The following is a 17,837-nucleotide window of genomic DNA, read 5'->3' as shown; positions in this document are numbered from 1 at the left end:
TGACTAATATCTAGCATATGTTGTTTGCTTTCTCATTTTCTCCAGAGGAAGCAGCATATGCACTAGTGCATCTTGTTTGGTAGGATTTTCTGCTCTCTTTTTAAATAGAGGTGCTGCTCTGCATTTATCCCGCAGAAGCAGCTCCAAAAGGTTCAGACCCTGTGCTTTGAGGGGCAGGTGGTGAGGCATGGGACAGTGCTTAATTCTTGCCTGTGTTTGTTTTGCAGCCTCTGAAGGATGAGAAAGTTTTGCCTGACTTATACAGAAGCTTTACTGTGAGTACAGAGTTATCATGCAGTGCTATCATCACACGGCTTCTCAGGCCAGGAGCTTTTGGCAGTCACTATCTTTGCCTTAAGACAAAAAAATGCAACCTCTTGAGCACATCAGCCAGCCAGCCCTGAGAAATATTGCTAGAGACATGATCAAACACTTGGATGCACTTTCTGTGAGTTAGCTAGCAAGGCCAGCCCCTTCTGCTGACGTCTTTCCTCTCTATCACACATCAGACTTTTCCCAGTGGAGCTGGAGAACAGACTTCAATGAAAACTGCCTGTTTGCAGCTATATGGAGATTGCAGGCACCACAATTACTATTTCCTCTCCCTGACCTGGAGCAGCAACTCCATCAGCAGGATAGAAAGGTAGCCTTGTTGCCTAGCAAAGGTGGGATGATTTATCTGTGTGTCTAGATTGGTCCCTTTGCTGCAAAGAGAATTGCTTTCAGACTTCCAAGGAGAATGAAGCCAGGCTAGAATTCGGAGTGGATGTGGGAGAGCTGCTCTCCCAGGGAGCAGAAAGAGCCACAGGGTCTCTGTGCTTTCTGTTCCTGTGCAGCACAGGAAAATGGTTTTGTCTGCTCCAGTTATAGCCCTGGGGGCTACCTTAGGGACTGCAACTAGCATCCTTGCCCTCTGCGGCCTCACCTGCTTCTGCAAATGCAAGCAACCTGGGAAAGGACTCTCAGAAAAGGACCAAGAGGACGAGACGGAAAATACTAAGCCCAGTGTGCTTCAGCCAGTCCAGCAAGTAAGACACAGTCTCTGATTTGTGATTTTTCTTTAAAGGCAGAGGGTGGGAGTGCAACTTCCCTGTTAGGCTGCTCAGCATGTGATTTATGCTGCCTGTTTATCTGCTTACTGTGTTTGGGATATAACAACATGCCAGTGGGAGGAGGAGAGAGGGAAAAACAGAGATGAGCTGGGTACCACAGAATTACCAGAGCAGGAGACAGCTGCCACGGAGCCAGAGAGAAAGCTGATAATGGCAGAAACAGGGAATGAGGACTGGAAATGCTGCTTGGTTGTTAAAATAGATCAAAAGAGAAATAATTTCCTAAGAAGAGAAGACTGGACTGTACCAGGTGGCACGCAGCATTGTGACGAGGAGATGGCTCCTGCTGAGATCTCGTATAGCAGCTATTTAATTCTATTCACAATATCTCATAGTTCCTGCAGGATAGTTCCCTGTCAACAGCTGGTTTCTCGTGAAAACCTTCCCTCCTCCTCCTTCTGCCCTTCTGACTGAGGGGATTAATTATGTGTGAAGTTAAAACAAGGCATTGAAATCATAATAAAAAGCAAATGAGAATCTAGATTGTTATGACTGGACAATCTCACCACACTGTGAATTTCTTTCTCACTTATTGTAAAAACAATGTGAAGTGTCAGGCATCCCTGTGTGCTCTTTCATTTTTGTTAGAATCCAAACAGCCTGATTTACTCCTGAGCCCCGTGCAAGAGGGAGCTAGGGGAATTACAGAACACTTCTAATATACTTATTAATGGGAATCTCTTCTTCAAAGGGAAATGTTTGATGATTTCCTTGGTTGAATGTGGTCTTTAGAATAAGCTATAGCACTGGTCAGTCTCTGTTGGCTGTTGCTCCTCATATTTGTTTGTGCTTGTGTCCTTTCCACTTTCACTTAGCCATTCATCCAAGTGTTATGCCATAGTAGCCCATTCCAAAGGCCTGTGCTCCATTGTATAACAGTCTTTGTTTGCCTTCTAATTATTTGAGCTGACTATTATTTTTGGATTCTTAAAGAGTGTAGCTGGAGTCCTAATTGAACTCCTCTGTAATGTTTGCAATTAAATATTCAGCCTCTCTCTGGCTTCCACTCTTACCCTCTTAGCAGAAAAGAACCTTGGCATCCTCATGTTCTTGTTGCAGTTTTTGCTGAGGAAAGATCACCAAATCTACAAACAGTATTGTAAGAACTGGTGCAGATACAGAGAATGGCATTAGCAAATCTTGTGGTTGCTGGAGGGGGGAGGAGAGGTGTGGGAGGATGGCTCCACTGACCATAGATTAACTTCTGTGTGGAGTTCAGGACTTCTCAAGAGATTGCTGCTAATTCTGAGCCTCCCTCTATGAGCATGGAGAATAACTCCTAGTACCTGTTTACATTTTCCTAGGATGAATTTCATCTGCTATTCTGTTTGATAGCTTAGTCATGTCCCTCTCATGCTCCTTTCTTGTCTTTTCTACCCCATACAGGGGATTTGCTAACACCTGTATATAAGAACGTACAATGATGCAGAGATTTTTCCAAGTTTACTGTTAATGTGAATGAAAAATGTGTAACTTTGACGGCCACAACACTTTCCATAGCAATTTTTCTGGCTGTTGTCTGCAGCAACACAACCCACAGACAACTTTACCATCAGGCTCTTTCTATGAGAGTTTGATGTCGTAATCTCCAAGCCTAGAAACATCTCAAATCCTCCTTTTAACTCCATTCTTATATACAGCTTTTTTTCTTATATACAGCTTTTTGGGAAACATCTTGGGAAAGTGTTAATTCATCCTGGATCTTGTCCACGGGGGTGCTATCTTGTTTGCAGGACTGAAATAAGCCCTATGTCTCCATATCATTCAGTTAAGCCCCTGGTACGCAGCAGCTATTCTGTTATGGTCCTCAAAATATGTCTACATTCATATGTTTTGCCATGACTAAATCCAGTATTTGACCAACAGGGGATAAAATCATTCAATCTGCCCTAAACATATCATTATTACCTGTGATTGCATTCTTTCAGCATTGTAGACTTTTTAATTTGAAGTATTATTTCCAATGTTACTGGCTTTATGGGTTTTTTTAAAGAAATCTGGACATATTATAGCAGCCGAGTGAACATTCTGTCACAGAAAGTGCAAAATGTTCTTAGTTTGTATATTCCATATGTTTAGCAATCCTTTCCAATTAAAATAATTTTCTTGCCAGGAACATAAATTCTCCTATGCTGTCACAGAATCAGAATCAGTCTCTATACCTTCAAGAAATGAATCTCAATTTGAGCTCTGAGCTTGTGAAATTTTATTATCTCTATGATTATAAATTGTCCTGTCGGGACTTTTTTTTCTGACTACATTAGTACACAGTATGTCCTAGTCAGTGTTGGACACATTTAATTATGAAACCTGTCAGGGCCACTGATTCTGATAAACACAGATGACAAAAGAAAGATGTAGCAAGTCTGCATTTTATTCACTTGGCATGTCTCCCATGACAGTGATGCTTGTATTTGCTATAGGCAGAGGCTCCCCATGGTCATGCCCTGCATACATGAGGAAGGGGAGTTCAAACACAAACATATATCTGCAAAACAATGAGAAACTGATGTAAATTTGCAAAGTCTCAGAAAAGCCTGCAGAATAAAGATTCCTAAACACATCCAACAATGGCAAAAGTCTGGTGCTTTGAGTGACTCTGGGCAAGGATAGAGAAGGATCATTTGCAGCTTCCTTGCTCCTTTTTGTTTACTTGCTTTCATGCATTTTTGCAGAACTCTCTGGACTCTTCTGCTCGGGTCTTTGTTTAAGACGCAACTTCTGAGTTGCAAAGGAAACTTCCATAGGGCACTGCTATGTAACTGGATTAGCACACAGCACTTGGGAAAAGAGCTGGCAGCAACATAATAAACAGAGGCAGATGCAGTTGGAAGAGGGGGTTGGCTAGTCCCATTGCGCTTGCATATGTCTCTCGTCTCTAATTCTGCAGAGCAGACAGACAAGAGGAATATTTAGACCCAATGGAGTTCTTAGATGCTGTGTGATGACAGATTTACCTGGCAAGGTATTTAGCAAGAGGAAGGAAAGACTGTCCTAACAATACCTCAAATTTGTATGGTGTTTTTTATCCCAAAGGATCTGGAAGCGCTTTGTGTGCTGGCAGCACAGAGCAATACAGGCAGGAGGCTCCAGTGTGTGGCCAGTGAGTAGTAGGACAGCAGCTCCAGGAGGGAGGACAGCAGAGGCTGACCCTGTGTGTGTGCCAGATGTAATGCCTCTGCACAACAAAAACAACCTGCCTTTTCCAGCTGCTGTCAGTGATTCCTCATGTATTCTGCTTGGTTGGTTTGCTTTAATTTTAGAAGAATGGAAAACTGCATTTAAAGTTTGGATGAGTAACTTCACATTTCCTAGGTATTTTAGAACTGACGAGGCTGACATCTCTATAAGAGGGTTCTCACTTACAGCCCCACACCATGTAATTTACATAATATCTGAACTCAGCTGAATGCTAGGTGAGGATGGCACACAATGACGTCTTTCTGTCTCAGCCCACTTCTCTTTCAAAGCCCTTAAAATTAGACAAGACAAGGTGCTATGTTGCACAGTAGACTTCCTAAACACTGGTGCACTAGCTGCCTTGAGAAGATGGAGTCACTGACCTAATTAGTTCCCTACCACTGCCAAGTGTATGCAACCAGGATCTCCACAAGCAGAATATGACTAGGCTAACATCCAAGACAGCCCTCTTTCTTCAGCTCTGTTTCTTGAGAGGTAGGTGTGCTTCCTCTGGACATGCAAGCTGGGACCAGGAAATCCCTGGTCCCAGCCCAACACAGACAAGAGATTCAGGGCACCATCTACATTCAATATTAATAAGAAACAATAAGACTAATTAAAAACTTTAATTACATTTATGAACCTTTTCTGTCTTGCCCTCAATCTTGACCAAAAATAGGTTAGCAGGCAGTAGGTTGGAGATAATCCCACTACACAATAATCAACCAAAATGGCTATTTTACTTGTGGTTTTTATCTTCCATGTTTTGGAAACATTAATAAAATCTTTTGCAAGGGTTGGGGTCATTTGCTAGTCAGCTTTTGTTCTTCCCCATCAATGAATCCAAATATAAATGAGTCAGGAATGATTTCAATTGTATGAAGGCAGGATCCTTTTTTGGGACATAACCAGAAGAGAACTGTTCTATTCCACTAAAATATTTTTTTTTTGTTTTGGGAGAACAGTAATGCCTTTTCTGCCAGCCTTTGCTTGGACTACCCGAGCATCTTGCAGGCTCTTCTGCTCATCCCATGTTCATGATTCAGAGAGAATTGAAATGTTAAGAACAAAATCAGACATAAATCCAAATTTCAGTCCTGGTATAATAAAGGGGAAATGTGTGTGTGATGGTCAGATGGAGCTCTGGTCCACAGAACCAAGAGGCTGAGATGACCACTGAATCAACTACTCTTGATTTGCCAGTCCAGGGCCCATTTGTTCAACCAGCTCTCCTTAGTCTTATTGCATCATGGCCATACTTGCTCCATGTCTGATTTTTGATTTTGCACTCTTAATGCTGTATACTCACATAAAATATTCTGGATTCTGTGAGTTGTCTGTAGTCTCTTGCTCTTGGATTTGACTTCAAACATCAAAGTAAAAACTGCCATATCTTAATCAAAGCAAAATTAACTTTGTGGTTAATTTCTTTAGTAAAATGAAAGGATTAACTTATGAAAATATTAACTGGTACCAGAATAGAGGAAAAATCAAATTATAAGAAGATATCTTTTTCTTATAGTAATCAAACATCTGTAGAGGAATAAATCTGAAAAGAAACACACCAAGTACAAGGTGTCAGTGTTGGCAAGAAAGTCGCCAGACACAGAGGCAGTGGTTTCTACAAGCCAAGAAAAAAATTCTGATAGGACTGACCAGAGGCCCTGCTTTTTTTCCTGTCTCAGCTTATCAAATGTTAAGAGAATTGGAGGAGTTAAAGTAATTTGTGCAAAGTAATAAACAAAGTTTTAATTTTCAGTTCAACATTAAGAAAACTGCAGAGCCAGTCCAGCCTCGAGCACTTCTGAAGTTTCCCAACATTTATGGCCCCAAACCAGAAGTAACTTCACCTGAAATTGTTAACTACACGCAGTACTCTCTGAAGACAACAGAAGAGCCAGCTCCTGGAAAACACACTGCTTTGGATGAGAACAGGATGAAGATACAAGTCAACGAGGAGCTGTTTGTTCTCCCTCAAAACGGTAGGAGCTTTTGGTCTTCAAACTAACAACTGCTTTAGTGGGTGTGGATCTGTAATACTTCTACACATAAAGTGATTGTTTTCAGATAAATAAATGTGGAATTTATCGGATGCTTTTCGCTTTCTTATCATGAACACTCTGAGTTATGCTTTCAACACATTTGTTTAGTAGAAGGTAGTCATAGAGCTCATAAGAACATTCTGATAACAAAGCTGTAGCTGTATCTTGCTGCAATTTTTTTTAACTTAAACATTTTTTTTTTTTTTAAGAATCTGTCTCCCTGGTAGCAGACATTTTGTCTGAAAAAAAGAAAAGCACATTTAGTGTAGTTGTGCTGAGAGCAGTAACCAGAGTATGTGTGAAATATCTGGCCAAAATTAGGCAGACTATCTCCTCCAGGTCAAATGCTAGCTGTCCAATAACTGTTCTTGTCAGGGACAGTGGAGCTTCTCATTTTCTCTCCTCCTTTACTGCCATGGTTTGGTAAGATGTTCTTGGCTTATTGTAATGTGCAGTGAAACTGAAGGCTGACACCTCAAAGGTTTTTGCCAAACACAATTCCTGTTTCCCAGCCAGCCCAAAGGGTAACACTCCAAATCCTGAAACATTTCTAGAGGCTGAGAGAAATGAAATCTTAATTATACGTATCTGGCAACATGTCTGGGTTTCTCTCATACTGATTTTTAACTTCACAGCCATATTTTAACAGGATAATTTACTCTTATGGTTACCACTTTAATAAAACCTTCCTGAAGATTTGCCAGAGAGACAATGCCATCTGCTGCTATTTTTACTGAATATTCTTTTTAGTTATTTTTAATTTTTTGAGATTATCTTTTTGCCCTTTTGGAAAGACAATTGCTACCTTCACCCCTCCAAGCTGAGGCTTGTGAGTACAGAAAAGTACCATGGGAAGCAGATGCATTGGAGGAAGAGACTGTCTGAGCCACATCCTTAGGTGTCAGGGAAATGATTATGAGGGTGGAAAGGATGAAAGATGATGGCTGCATTTAGGCTAAAGCTTTATGTAAGTGGTGGAGTAAGAGCCTCTCTGCACTGCTAATGGCACAAGCAAGTTTCCTTCCTGCTCTGCCTAATTATATAGCTCAAGTGTTGCTAAAATTAAGCAGGAATTGTTGCATTCTCCTTTTGATGCCACAATGAACTGGTCTGAACTATGGCTGAGATTTTTAGGAGGAAGTATGCTGGTCCCACTATTGTTTTCTGTGTGAATCAGAACTGACCTTGCAGTTAACAGCTTTGGATGACAAAAATCTCTGGCTTTTCTTTTAGTTTTGCAGCTTGCTTTATTTCAGTATGAAATACATACTCAGCTCCAAAATTATGCATGGAGAAACTGCCTTATGGATTCCAAAGTTCATTGCCTTCAACCTGGTCAGGTGCTATGGAAATGGGTGTCTTTTCCATGACAAAGACTTCAATGTTAAAATTAAAAGAACAACAAAACAAAATGTTTAGAGAGGTCTGACCTAATGCAGAGTTGCACAGCAGTTCAAGAGCAGACTCACATTCTCATTGCAGAGAACATAAGATTTAATTTAATAATGCCAGTTAACAGAATATAAAAATATATAACAAGTAATGAGTGTCATTCCAACAGCTTGGCCTGGTCATAAGATAAAAGTGCAAGTGTGCGAACCACCATAGAGCACAAGGTGGTGGAGAGCAGAAGTCTTGTCCAAATGCTGTAGAAAGAGCTAAAAGTGCAAGTAAACAGAGCAAAAAGTATGTATGATGATGATGGGCGAAGAAGGACAATAAATTGTATTCCTGCATCCAAAGTGCAGAAAGAATGAGACATTTTGAAAAGTAAAGTCAAGAGAAAGTTGTATGGGAAGGGGAAGAGCTGCTTGCTAAAGGGGTTATCTCAGTTCCAGGCGTGGTCCAGGACGTGTGTGTCACGGAGCACCTGCGGCCCGAGCGGGCAGGCAGCGGGCAGCAGCCCCCCGAGCTGCACTACTCCCTGCTGTACGAGCCCCAGCGCGCCCAGCTGCGCGTGGCCCTCCTGCAAGGTAAGGGCACACGGCTCCGGCCGGAGCCACGTGGGTAACACACGGTGATTCCACTCAGAGACACTTCCCCTCCTATCTTAAGGCCAACGAGTGCCCTCAGGACCACTGGAGGTTTCACTGGCGCTGGGCTTGCAGAATAGGAATACCTGTCAATGTCACTGCTTCAAGGGAGGGTGTTGCTTGGGAACAGTTGTGTGCACAGCTTTGTCAAGAACCAGGAAGGGCTCCTCCAGTCCAAAACATGGTACAAAGCAACCTCTTCTTTTTATTTTTTCCTTTGGGGGCAAGAGGAATGGGGTTACTATCTCCTTCCTCTCTATGCCTTTCATTCTTCAACCTGATCCACTCCCTACTGCCCTTTCCTCAAGTCAAGTCAAAGCCTGAGCTGGAGATACCAGATTTATTTTAAGTCCCTCTGGCAGCGCCTGGCCAGGCAGCCAGGCTCTGTGTCACTCTCTGACAACTGCAACAGCTTCTCCACTCAGGGCTGGAGCATCATCAGTTCCTCTGGGAGAGTAAAATAAGCTGACTGAATAATTCATGCACAGCGTAAATCTCTGTGGAAACCTAATCAAATCACACCCTCTGAGGTGAGAATTGAAAGGGTGCCGAATGGCAGCCACTGCTGCAGGCCTCCTGAGAGCAGCAAGCCCACAATTCCCTTCAGGATGGACACCCACACTAGCTGGCTGCCACCCTGGCACTCCTGTGCACAAGACCTAGCTCTGCTCGCCAGTGCTACTCCCCAGAGAAGCCAGGAGAGCCCTGTGACCCACAGGACCTGGCAGTCCAGGAGCAGCTGTCCTTGGACTGTCTGCAGCAAGGACAACAGTTTTCCCCTCAAAGCCGTGATATTCAATGACCCCTTGGAGGAGGGTGTGTTCCTCCTGCTGCTGGAGAAGGCAGTGCAGCTCTGCTGCTGCAATGAAGAGGAGTGTGAAATGCCATTCTCACTCTAGACCTTTCAATATAAAAGGGATATAAAATTAGGGATGAATGTCTCTTGATGCAGGTCTTTTGGGCTGTGGGGTGGCTTCTGATGGATTAATTTACCAGAGGTTGGACCAGCAGAATGCAATAACCCTTAGACATTGGCCTGCAGGGATGGATGTGTGCCAAGGGAAGCTCTATCCCATCTCTGATGTCTGTGACTGACCTTCCTGCTTTTAAAGTCACTGTAAGAAGCTTTTTTTTGTGTGCCAAGGTAAAAGTAAATGAGTACTGCCAACCCCTGTCCCATGCTGCCTCGTTTCAGTGCTGTTCTGCATCTTTCAACAGAATGGGTTTCCTCGAATTTAGCTGTTGCTCTCCCAAACACTGGCAGCACCTTTCTGCAGTGGCACTAGGACTGGGACATTGTGCAGCCTGAGGAAAACAACACAGCATGGGCTCACAGCTTAATCTGCTCCCACGCAGGCAGGAACAGGGGTCAATGTCTGTCACAGACATGTTTTATAAAAAATCCTTTCCTTAGGATTTTTTCTCCCGAGAAGCTGAGAAGCCTCAGAGGAAAAGATAAACAATAATTATCTGCTGCTGTGGAATGCAACAGGTGGATCTGTGATTGGTCTCATGTGGTTGTTACTAATTACTGGCCAATTAGAGTCCAGCTGTTTAGGACTGTGTGGTCAGTCACAAGATTTTATTATCATTCCATTCTCTCCTTGCTTGCAAGCCTTCTGAATAGCCTTTCTTCTATTCTTTTAGTATAGTTTTAATATAATATATATCATAAAATAATAATCAAGCCTTCTGAACATGGAGTCAACATTCTTGTCTCTTCTCTCATCCTGGGACCCTTGTAAACACAATCACAAACGTCTATGCAGCTGTTTTATTTTATGGCTCTCATGAAATAAGCAATTTAGCCACAGATATTTCAGGGCTGTCTTTTGTGAGAGGTCCTTACTATCCATCTTTTCCAGCTATGCATGATGGAATGAGTGGGGACCAAGACACTGGCTGCCATTGCTACATACTGGGCACACTGGAGAGCAAGTCTGGCATTGCTGAGGCCCAGACAGAGCTGAAGAAGAAGGTACTTCACACCCTTTGGGAGGAGGTGCTGCAATTCCCATTAACAGAGGAGGAGATGCCAGGAGGAACACTGACTCTCACCCTGAGGAACTGTGACAAGTTCTCCAGGCACAGCATTGTGGGGGAACTGAAACTGAACCTTGCTGAAATGGAGGAATCCTTTGGGAAGGCCCAGTGGGAAAGGCTAAAGAGCCCAGAGAAGGTATGGACTCCATCTGTGTCAGTAGTTCAGAAACCCTCATGATTAAGAGTTTGGACAAGAAAAACCCTTTTCCTAGAAAGCTGCATGAGGGTGGGTGGCTTTATTTGTTTGGAGCAGGTCTAGAGGGTGATGTGTGACTGCAGAGATCACTCAGCACAGCTCTGTGCTGGTCTGTAGCTCATCATATCAGAAGCCCTTCTATCTAATGCTCCCAGCTGTTACTGTGTCCCACTCCCTCTCCTCCCCAGGTACATGGCACTCTGACACTGGCATCTGTAATTCAAATGCTATGTCTAGATAAAGGTGTGTGAGCTTCTGAGAATTAGTGACATACAGGACGAGAGTGGCAAGAGCTGAAGTACCAGAGGGTGCCTGCAGAGCCCAATGGAGGGACTCAGCAAAGCTGAGTGTGGTAGGGCACACGGTGGTGGCACCCCAGGGAGCCTTAATCTAGGAGTGAAATACATTGTTAGGACTGGAATGCTGGACTGAAGGACATTTAAACTTACCAGAATTAATCCAGGGCTATTTCTTCTGGGAGAAATCAAAATATCATTCATTGCATTGTGTTGGTTTCCTTAAACATCAAAACCCTCCTTTCTTTCCTTATCCACATTTTGCCAGTTGCACAGACAGGAAAAATGGAGGGAAGAATTCCAACAGTTCTTGAAGTGGGTACAGGGGATGCTTCATGTGCACTAATGTCTTGCACATTTACTCAGGAGCCTTTTCCCTGCCATGAGCTAGGTTGTTCTTCTAGCAGCAGCAATTCACTTAACATGGAAGTGAAGGATGCTGCTACTGCTGCTGCTCGCTCATCACAACAAGTGGTACCTCTTGCAGTCTGCTGTGGTACAGCTGAGCAATGCAGAACAACACCAGCACCATCACTAAGCACGAAGAAACAAATTATTGCCTGTCACCATCAGGGGTAAGGGCTCTCCACTGAGCTGGCCACAGACACAGAGTACAGAGTTAGCATTTTTGATTTGCAATAGGGCTGATTTATCTGATAACCACTTGAATACTAACAGGACTGTCCACTCTAAAAAAACATCTGTCAGGGACAGAGGCAGCAGAAACAAACGGGTGATCTGAATGAGTTTAATAAACTTCAAGCATGAGAATCAGTATTTGTCTAATAGCTGTAACCCTCCCCCTCTTCCCCCATCCTGAAGCATCTGCTTTTTCAGCAATACACAAGGAACAGCCTGTTCACAGCAATGATAAGTTGTTACTCCAGTGCACCTGATGGAGTCCTGATATACAGAGAATTCTGCCTTGGTCCAGCTTCACAACCACACACAGGAACAGGACAGCATTCATTTCTTCTCCAGGCTGACAGCACAAGGTTAACACCAGCAGTACTGCTGAACAGTGCCCCAGTTTGAGCTGAGGATGTGCAGTGAAAGCTGAATTTGCGTCATCTGGGACCTGAGAGAGCCAACCATTGCACAGATAGCTTATGTATACAGATCCTGAATCATTCATTGAGAACCAGAGAGGGAGGGAGTGAGGAAGAGCTGATCCAAAAAGAGGAGCTATTTTTGACAACATTCATCCAGGAACAAAGTTACTGAGCTTTGTGAAAAGTGTGACATTTCCTTGAAATGCCAGGAAGGGCAGAAATTTCGTTCTTACCTTCCCAGTAATCCCCCCCCACACAAGGGAAGGAGCCCAGAGTGGAGCTTACAGCTCACCAGGTAAAGCAATTAGCATTCAGGAATTCATTGAGTCCTGTGAGCAATGCAAAGCCTAGATACTGCAGACTGATATCCTTATCTTGTCTTCCTTCCCTCCCACTGCTTTGCTAATGACAGTAATGATAGTGGCTTGATGATAGTGTGTCCTTGCATAGCAACTTCCCTTTTGTGATTTCGTGGTGTCCTGCACGTAAATCATTGATGACCCCTTGTTGCTATTTATTCATTTTGCATAGAAAGAAAGACTGAAGCTCTGATGGTTGTATGAATTTGCAGGATTTCAGCACAAAATGTAGGCTATGGATTTAATAGGAAAAAAGAAACAAAGAAAACAAAGCCCAGAAGGGGAAATAAAAGTATCACTGGTGTGGTCTGTTCAAGTAAAACTCCAGGAGAGACCAACCATTGCAGGTTTTGTTTTCATGTGGATACAGGCTGGCCAAAACCTTGATCAGCACACTAGAAGCTAGAAAGTCATAAGTACAAGATGTAATTTGAGTACAATGCGTGTGTTTGTGCGTGTGTGCACGTCTACAGAGCCCCACCCCCTCCCAATCTCCACTGCATCTCTCTGTGCCTGCAGCTACAGGAACCAAATTCTAGCCAAGAGCTATAGAATGGGACCTGCTGAGATAAATAAACAAAATAAACAAAAGCAGCTTATGACAAGCCTAAACCCTGGGTTTGCAGTGAGGTGGTGTTTGGGTTTGTCCCTGAGTGTACAATTCTTTTGTAGTGGGCATACAGGCATTTGAAATTGCCTCTTCTTATGTGTGAGCTTTTCTAACGTCCACTTCAATTTAAGACAGGCTTCATATAAGTGAAATGCATACAAGCCCTTCATTGCTACCTGAGTGCATGAAAAAAAGATTTACTTGGGCTGACTTGGGATTGAATTTCAGGCTTCCTTGCTAATGCCCTTCCACCTGATTTGTGCAGGACAAATTAGTCATTTGAACCAGACAGCGATGACAGCCATGTTTTCTGGAGAGTCAGTCAGCTCATGGAGAGCATACAGGGGCCTGTCCTTGCCTGTTTTGAGAAACTGGTTGAAAACTTAATTTGAAATATTTATGGCTCGCTTAGTAGCGACACTGCAGAGCACAGAAATAGCCTGGAGAGAAGGGCTGTCTATCCTCCAGGATGCAGAACACGCTAAGGAGCCCAGAATGAGTCTGTTGAATTGGCATTGGCTTTCTGGGACTCTTCTGGGTCATTAACCTCACACTAAACCAGATTTCTGTCACAAGCTCCCTCTCACTGAAAGAATAACTGCTCCCTTTTTGTTCCTTGCCATGGGCTGTCAGCTCTGCACACAATGGTGTGGGATTTCTCTCCTTCCCTGCTGGCTCCTGAGTAGGAAATGGCATTACTCTCTTACAGGAGAGCAGTGGTGGTGTGACTGTGTCTCTAGGCTTTCCCCCCAAGGGCTGCTTGTCCAGGGTAAATGGAAGTAAGGGGAAAGGGAAAGGGAAAGGGAAAGGGAAAGGGAAAGGGAAAGGGAAAGGGAAAGGGAAAGGGAAAGGGAAAGGGAAAGGGAAAGGGAGTCTCCCACTAGGGAGGCAGGGAGAGCTGCTCACAGTCCTGATGGAAGGCAGGTGGGAAGGAAGAGTAATGTACCGTGCCCAGCTCGTGGAAGATTTCAGCTTGGCTAGGTTTTTTCTCATACCAAATAGGGTGTCAGGGACGGTGTAGTCCAGCTCCAGGTCAGACTCAGCCCCAAGCACCATCTCTGCTTTCCCAAGGAGCCCTACACTCCTGCTGGGCAATGCAGGCTGGAGGCTGAGTCCAGTCAGAACCTTCTGAGAAACTGAGCACCTGAAACCAAAAGTGAATTGCAAAAAGCAGTAAAGGGGGAAGTGGACATAAATACAGGGCAGTTAGGTGGTATCTCATAATAGGAATTTCTGACTATTTGAATTGTATGTCAGCCCCAGATCTTCTTCTGATTAAATATTGCACTAAAAGTTGATGTCAGGAAGCAGTTACTTTCCAGTGCTGTAAGGATTCAGTAACTCACATTTATGGGAGCCTTATGAGCCTCAGGCATCTTTGCCAGGTTCTTCTCATCCAGCATAACTGGAAAGATCTCCTGTACAAAGAGACAACTTGGTTGGTCCATGACCTTACACCCATCAGTCTTCCACTGTTGTTTTCCTAATGTTCTGGCCAAGATCATATAAAAAAATTAACCCTTTTTATGTCTCCATTTCCAGGAGCCATCCACGGGCCATGGTGAGGTTCTGCTCTCTATTAGCTACCTGCCAGCAGCTAATCGCCTGCTGGTGGTGATTATTAAGGCTAAAAACCTCCATTCCAAGCAGCTGAAAGATCTACTCGGAAGCGGTGAGTGTTATAGCAAGGAAACAGATACTGTTGTTTCTGCTATTATGTAAATCTAGAAAGAAAGTGGGAAGAGTGAAGTCTGGCAGGAAAAAAAAAAAAAAAGTCTGGCTTAGAAAGCCAAAGAGATCTGAATAATTTCTAAAAAGTGAAAAACAATTGCCCCCTGACCAATATTTCTACTGCACTGTCTCAGTTTGATGTCACCATTGTAAATTCTCTTGCATTTTTTTGATTTTTGGGTGCAGATTCAGGCATCACAACATAAAAAAAAAATTAAGATATTAGAGAGTGTCCAAAGGAGGGTCATAAGGATGGTGAAGGGCCTGGAGTGGAAGCCTTATGAAGAGTGGCTGAAGTCACTTGCTCTGTTCAGCCTGGAGAAGAGGAAGGGGAGCCCCTCTTCATGGTCTTTAGCATCCTTACAAGGGGAAGCGAAAGCGCAGGCACTGATCTCCTCTCTCGTGGACAAGGACAAGACCTGAAGACATAAAGTGAAGCTGAGTCAAGGGAGACTTAGGCTGGTCACAGCACCCGCCTGATTGAGTTCAAAAAGCATTTGGACAACACTCTTGGGTACCTGGAGTGATTTTTGGGGTGTCTTGTGCAGGGCCACTTGAACTCCATGATCCTGATGGGTCCCTTCCAGCTCAGCCTGTTCTAGTCCAGTCTAGTCTATTTGTTGCATGTTCATTAACAAGGTGTCTCTCTCTCCCCTCCTTATACAGATGTTTCTGTCAAGGTGACACTGAGGCATCAGTCACTGAAGCTGAAGAAGAAGCAGACCAAACGTGCAAAACACAAGATCAACCCTGTGTGGAATGAGATGATCATGTTCGAGGTGCCTCATGAGCTCCTGCGTGCCTCCAGCGTGGAGCTGGAAATGCTGAGCCAGGATGGAGCTGGCCAGAGCCATGTGCTTGGCAAGTGCAGTCTGGGCTTACACGTCACTGGCACAGAGAGGAGCCACTGGGAAGAAATGCTGAGGAACCCCAGGAAACAGATAGCCATGTGGCATCAGCTCCACATGTAGGGTCATCGTAATTACTGACAGCAAGATTCCCACCAGGCCTCAGAGCCTGGGGGAATAAGCTGGATTTCATCTTCCACCTTCACCTCCACGAAATTGCTCAGCACAGCTCTCTTACTACACCACCCTCCTCTGATCTTCCTGACCATTCTAGCCCAGGAAACTGTCTGGAAAATGAATTTAAAGGACAGTCTCTCGCCTAATCAAGTGGTTGTCTCAAACAAAGGATTGGCTGTCTGGATGGTTTATATTCATTTTATTTGCCTGCCCACTGTCTGTTCTGACAGGTCGCTGTTTCTGTAAAGTAGAAGAGGGGAGGCAAGAAGAGCAAAGTTATCATTGAAAAGGAAGCCCTTCACTGGCATCTAGTGCTGTCACCCAAGTCCCTTGATGAGTGTTGGCTCCATAATCACAAACACACAATTGTTTTATCAATCACTGCTTTTCATAATGCTCCACAAGAATGAGAAATGAAGCTCAGAGAACTGACTGTCATGGCAGGCACCAAGAATCAGTATGAAAAAGAGAGTGACGCCAAAGTGCAGTAAATGGACACCTAGGAAAATACACAGAATGAAGGGAGAGAACAGCAGAAAAAGAAAGGGGAAGACAGTCAACACCCTCATCCTGTGTAGCCTTTGAAGCAAACACTGTCGAGCAAGAAGTCAAATACCTTCCTTTACTTTTGTTTCCTGGAGAGTTCGATACCTTGTATTTAAGATTCATGAAAACTACTGAAAATATGAATGTTTAGGGACCTTTTAGCAGAATACCTGTACCATTTATCTTTTTAAGGTGTCATCCAGGAAGATCCTAAATAAGGACAAAAGTTATTGTTGATATTACGTCCTAAAACTTGGACCAAATCTTACTGTTTACTGCCATATTTTCTGTTTGGGTTTATCCCAAGTTTCAAATATGTCATTTATATATTCCAGGCAACATCTAAAATTAGGCAAAAGAAGTGGGATCATTCCATACCTTAGCAGCTGATAGATGGTTTTGGTTTGACACTATTGCACTCAAATCCTCATACCAGCATTACTCAAAGAAAACCCATATTACCAGCATTACTCAAAGACAACCCTGCCATGTATTTCATCACTTCCAGACAGAAGGAATTCACCAACCAGACAGACTCTCCAGGGCTTGTTTTTTGTGTGCACTTTCAAGATTTGATGTGGCTTAAATGTTACTTTTGACTGTCCTTTTGTTTGTGTTTCTAGATGGACTGAAAGTCTGGCATTGGCAACGAAAATGTCATGACCCTATAAGCACATTGCTTGTCTTACTACTTTTTTGAAGTAGTAGACACAACTTTAAGGGACTTCCACGAGGACAAGGCATCCAAAAATCTGGAAACAGAACCATATAATTTGTAGCCCTGAAAATCTCAGAGAGCTTCATATTTGCAGGTCAGATTGCTCCTTGTTTAAATCAAAATATTAAGATAACCTTTAACTAGCAACCATCCCATTCTGATGGTGCAGTCGAACAAGTCTAGCAGCTTGTCAAGGGAAGGCTGCCATCCTGTTGGCAAAGAGAAAACAACAGAACCAGTGTCTGAAAACTGGCTGAAGCCCAGGCACAATGGGTTATGAACTGGGAAATTAAGTTCAGCTGGAAGTCAGTAACTAGTGGTGACTGGGGCTGGTTGTGAGACTGACAGAGTTTAGCACCTTCATAAATGACCTAGACAACGGTGCAGAGTATGGCCTTGGCAGGTTTGTAGGTGAAGCAAAACTTGGAGTAGTGATTGATACACAAGGCAGTTGTGCTGACATTCAGAGGGATGCTGAGAGAAATGCTGGGCTAACAGGAACCTCCTGAAATTAAACAAGGAGAAGTCGCACCTGAGGAAGAACAACCTTGCAGTGCAGAGGTGAAGGCTGACAATCTGTAAAGGAGAGTCCCAGAAAAGAACCTGGGTGTCCTGATGGACACCAAGTTGAACATGAGCCAGCAGTGTGATCTTGTAGCAGAGAAGGACAACAGTGCCTTTTGCTGCCTTAAGCAATGCCAGCAGGTCAAAGGAGGGTGATGCTTCAACTCAGCACCAGTGAGGGCACTTCTGGAATGCTGTGTCTGTTGCTGGACTCCCCAGGGCAAGAAAGATATGGAGATTCTGGAAAGAGTGCAGCAAATGGCCATGAAGATGTTTAAGGGACTGGAGCATCTTCTTTAAGAGAAGAGTCTGAGAGAGCTGGAACTGTTT

General features: G+C 43.7%; 1 protein-coding gene across 2 annotated transcripts; it reads left to right on the top strand.

The window, feature by feature from the left end:
- The first annotated feature begins 383 nt into the window (after positions 1–383).
- SYT13 (synaptotagmin 13) lies at positions 384–16,456 on the top strand. 2 transcript variants are annotated; one of them, XM_009102135.4, is made up of 6 exons: positions 384–1,028; positions 6,052–6,274; positions 8,173–8,307; positions 10,233–10,546; positions 14,466–14,595; positions 15,321–16,456. In XM_009102135.4, the coding sequence occupies exons 1-6, from the start codon at positions 846–848 to the stop codon at positions 15,623–15,625; spliced, it is 1,290 nt and encodes a 429-aa protein (XP_009100383.1). In that variant the 5' UTR covers positions 384–845; the 3' UTR covers positions 15,626–16,456. The 2 variants fall into 2 exon arrangements, with proteins under 2 accessions (XP_009100383.1, XP_018763322.1); XM_018907777.3 differs by having other exon boundaries at positions 385–1,028; positions 8,167–8,307.
- Positions 16,457–17,837: the final 1,381 nt, after the last annotated feature.

This window comes from Serinus canaria, chromosome 5 (assembly GCF_022539315.1).
Source record: "Serinus canaria isolate serCan28SL12 chromosome 5, serCan2020, whole genome shotgun sequence".
In the NCBI taxonomy this organism is placed as follows: Eukaryota; Metazoa; Chordata; class Aves; order Passeriformes; family Fringillidae; genus Serinus; species Serinus canaria.
Note: the sequence above shows the minus strand (reverse complement) of the source record. Positions and strands in the feature narration are given on the sequence as shown.

What these genes read in the sequence shown, in the direction of transcription:
- SYT13 (XM_018907777.3), top strand. Translation starts at nt 846, where the DNA reads ATGGTTTTGTCTGCTCCAGTTATAGCCCTGGGGGCTACCTTAGGGACT. An exon ending in GTTTGTTCTCCCTCAAAACG is followed by an intron (nt 6,275 to 8,166) that starts GTAGGAGCTTTT and finishes GGGTTATCTCAG; the next exon opens with TTCCAGGCGTGGTCCAGGAC. An exon ending in GGCTAAAGAGCCCAGAGAAG is followed by an intron (nt 10,547 to 14,465) that starts GTATGGACTCCA and finishes CTCCATTTCCAG; the next exon opens with GAGCCATCCACGGGCCATGG.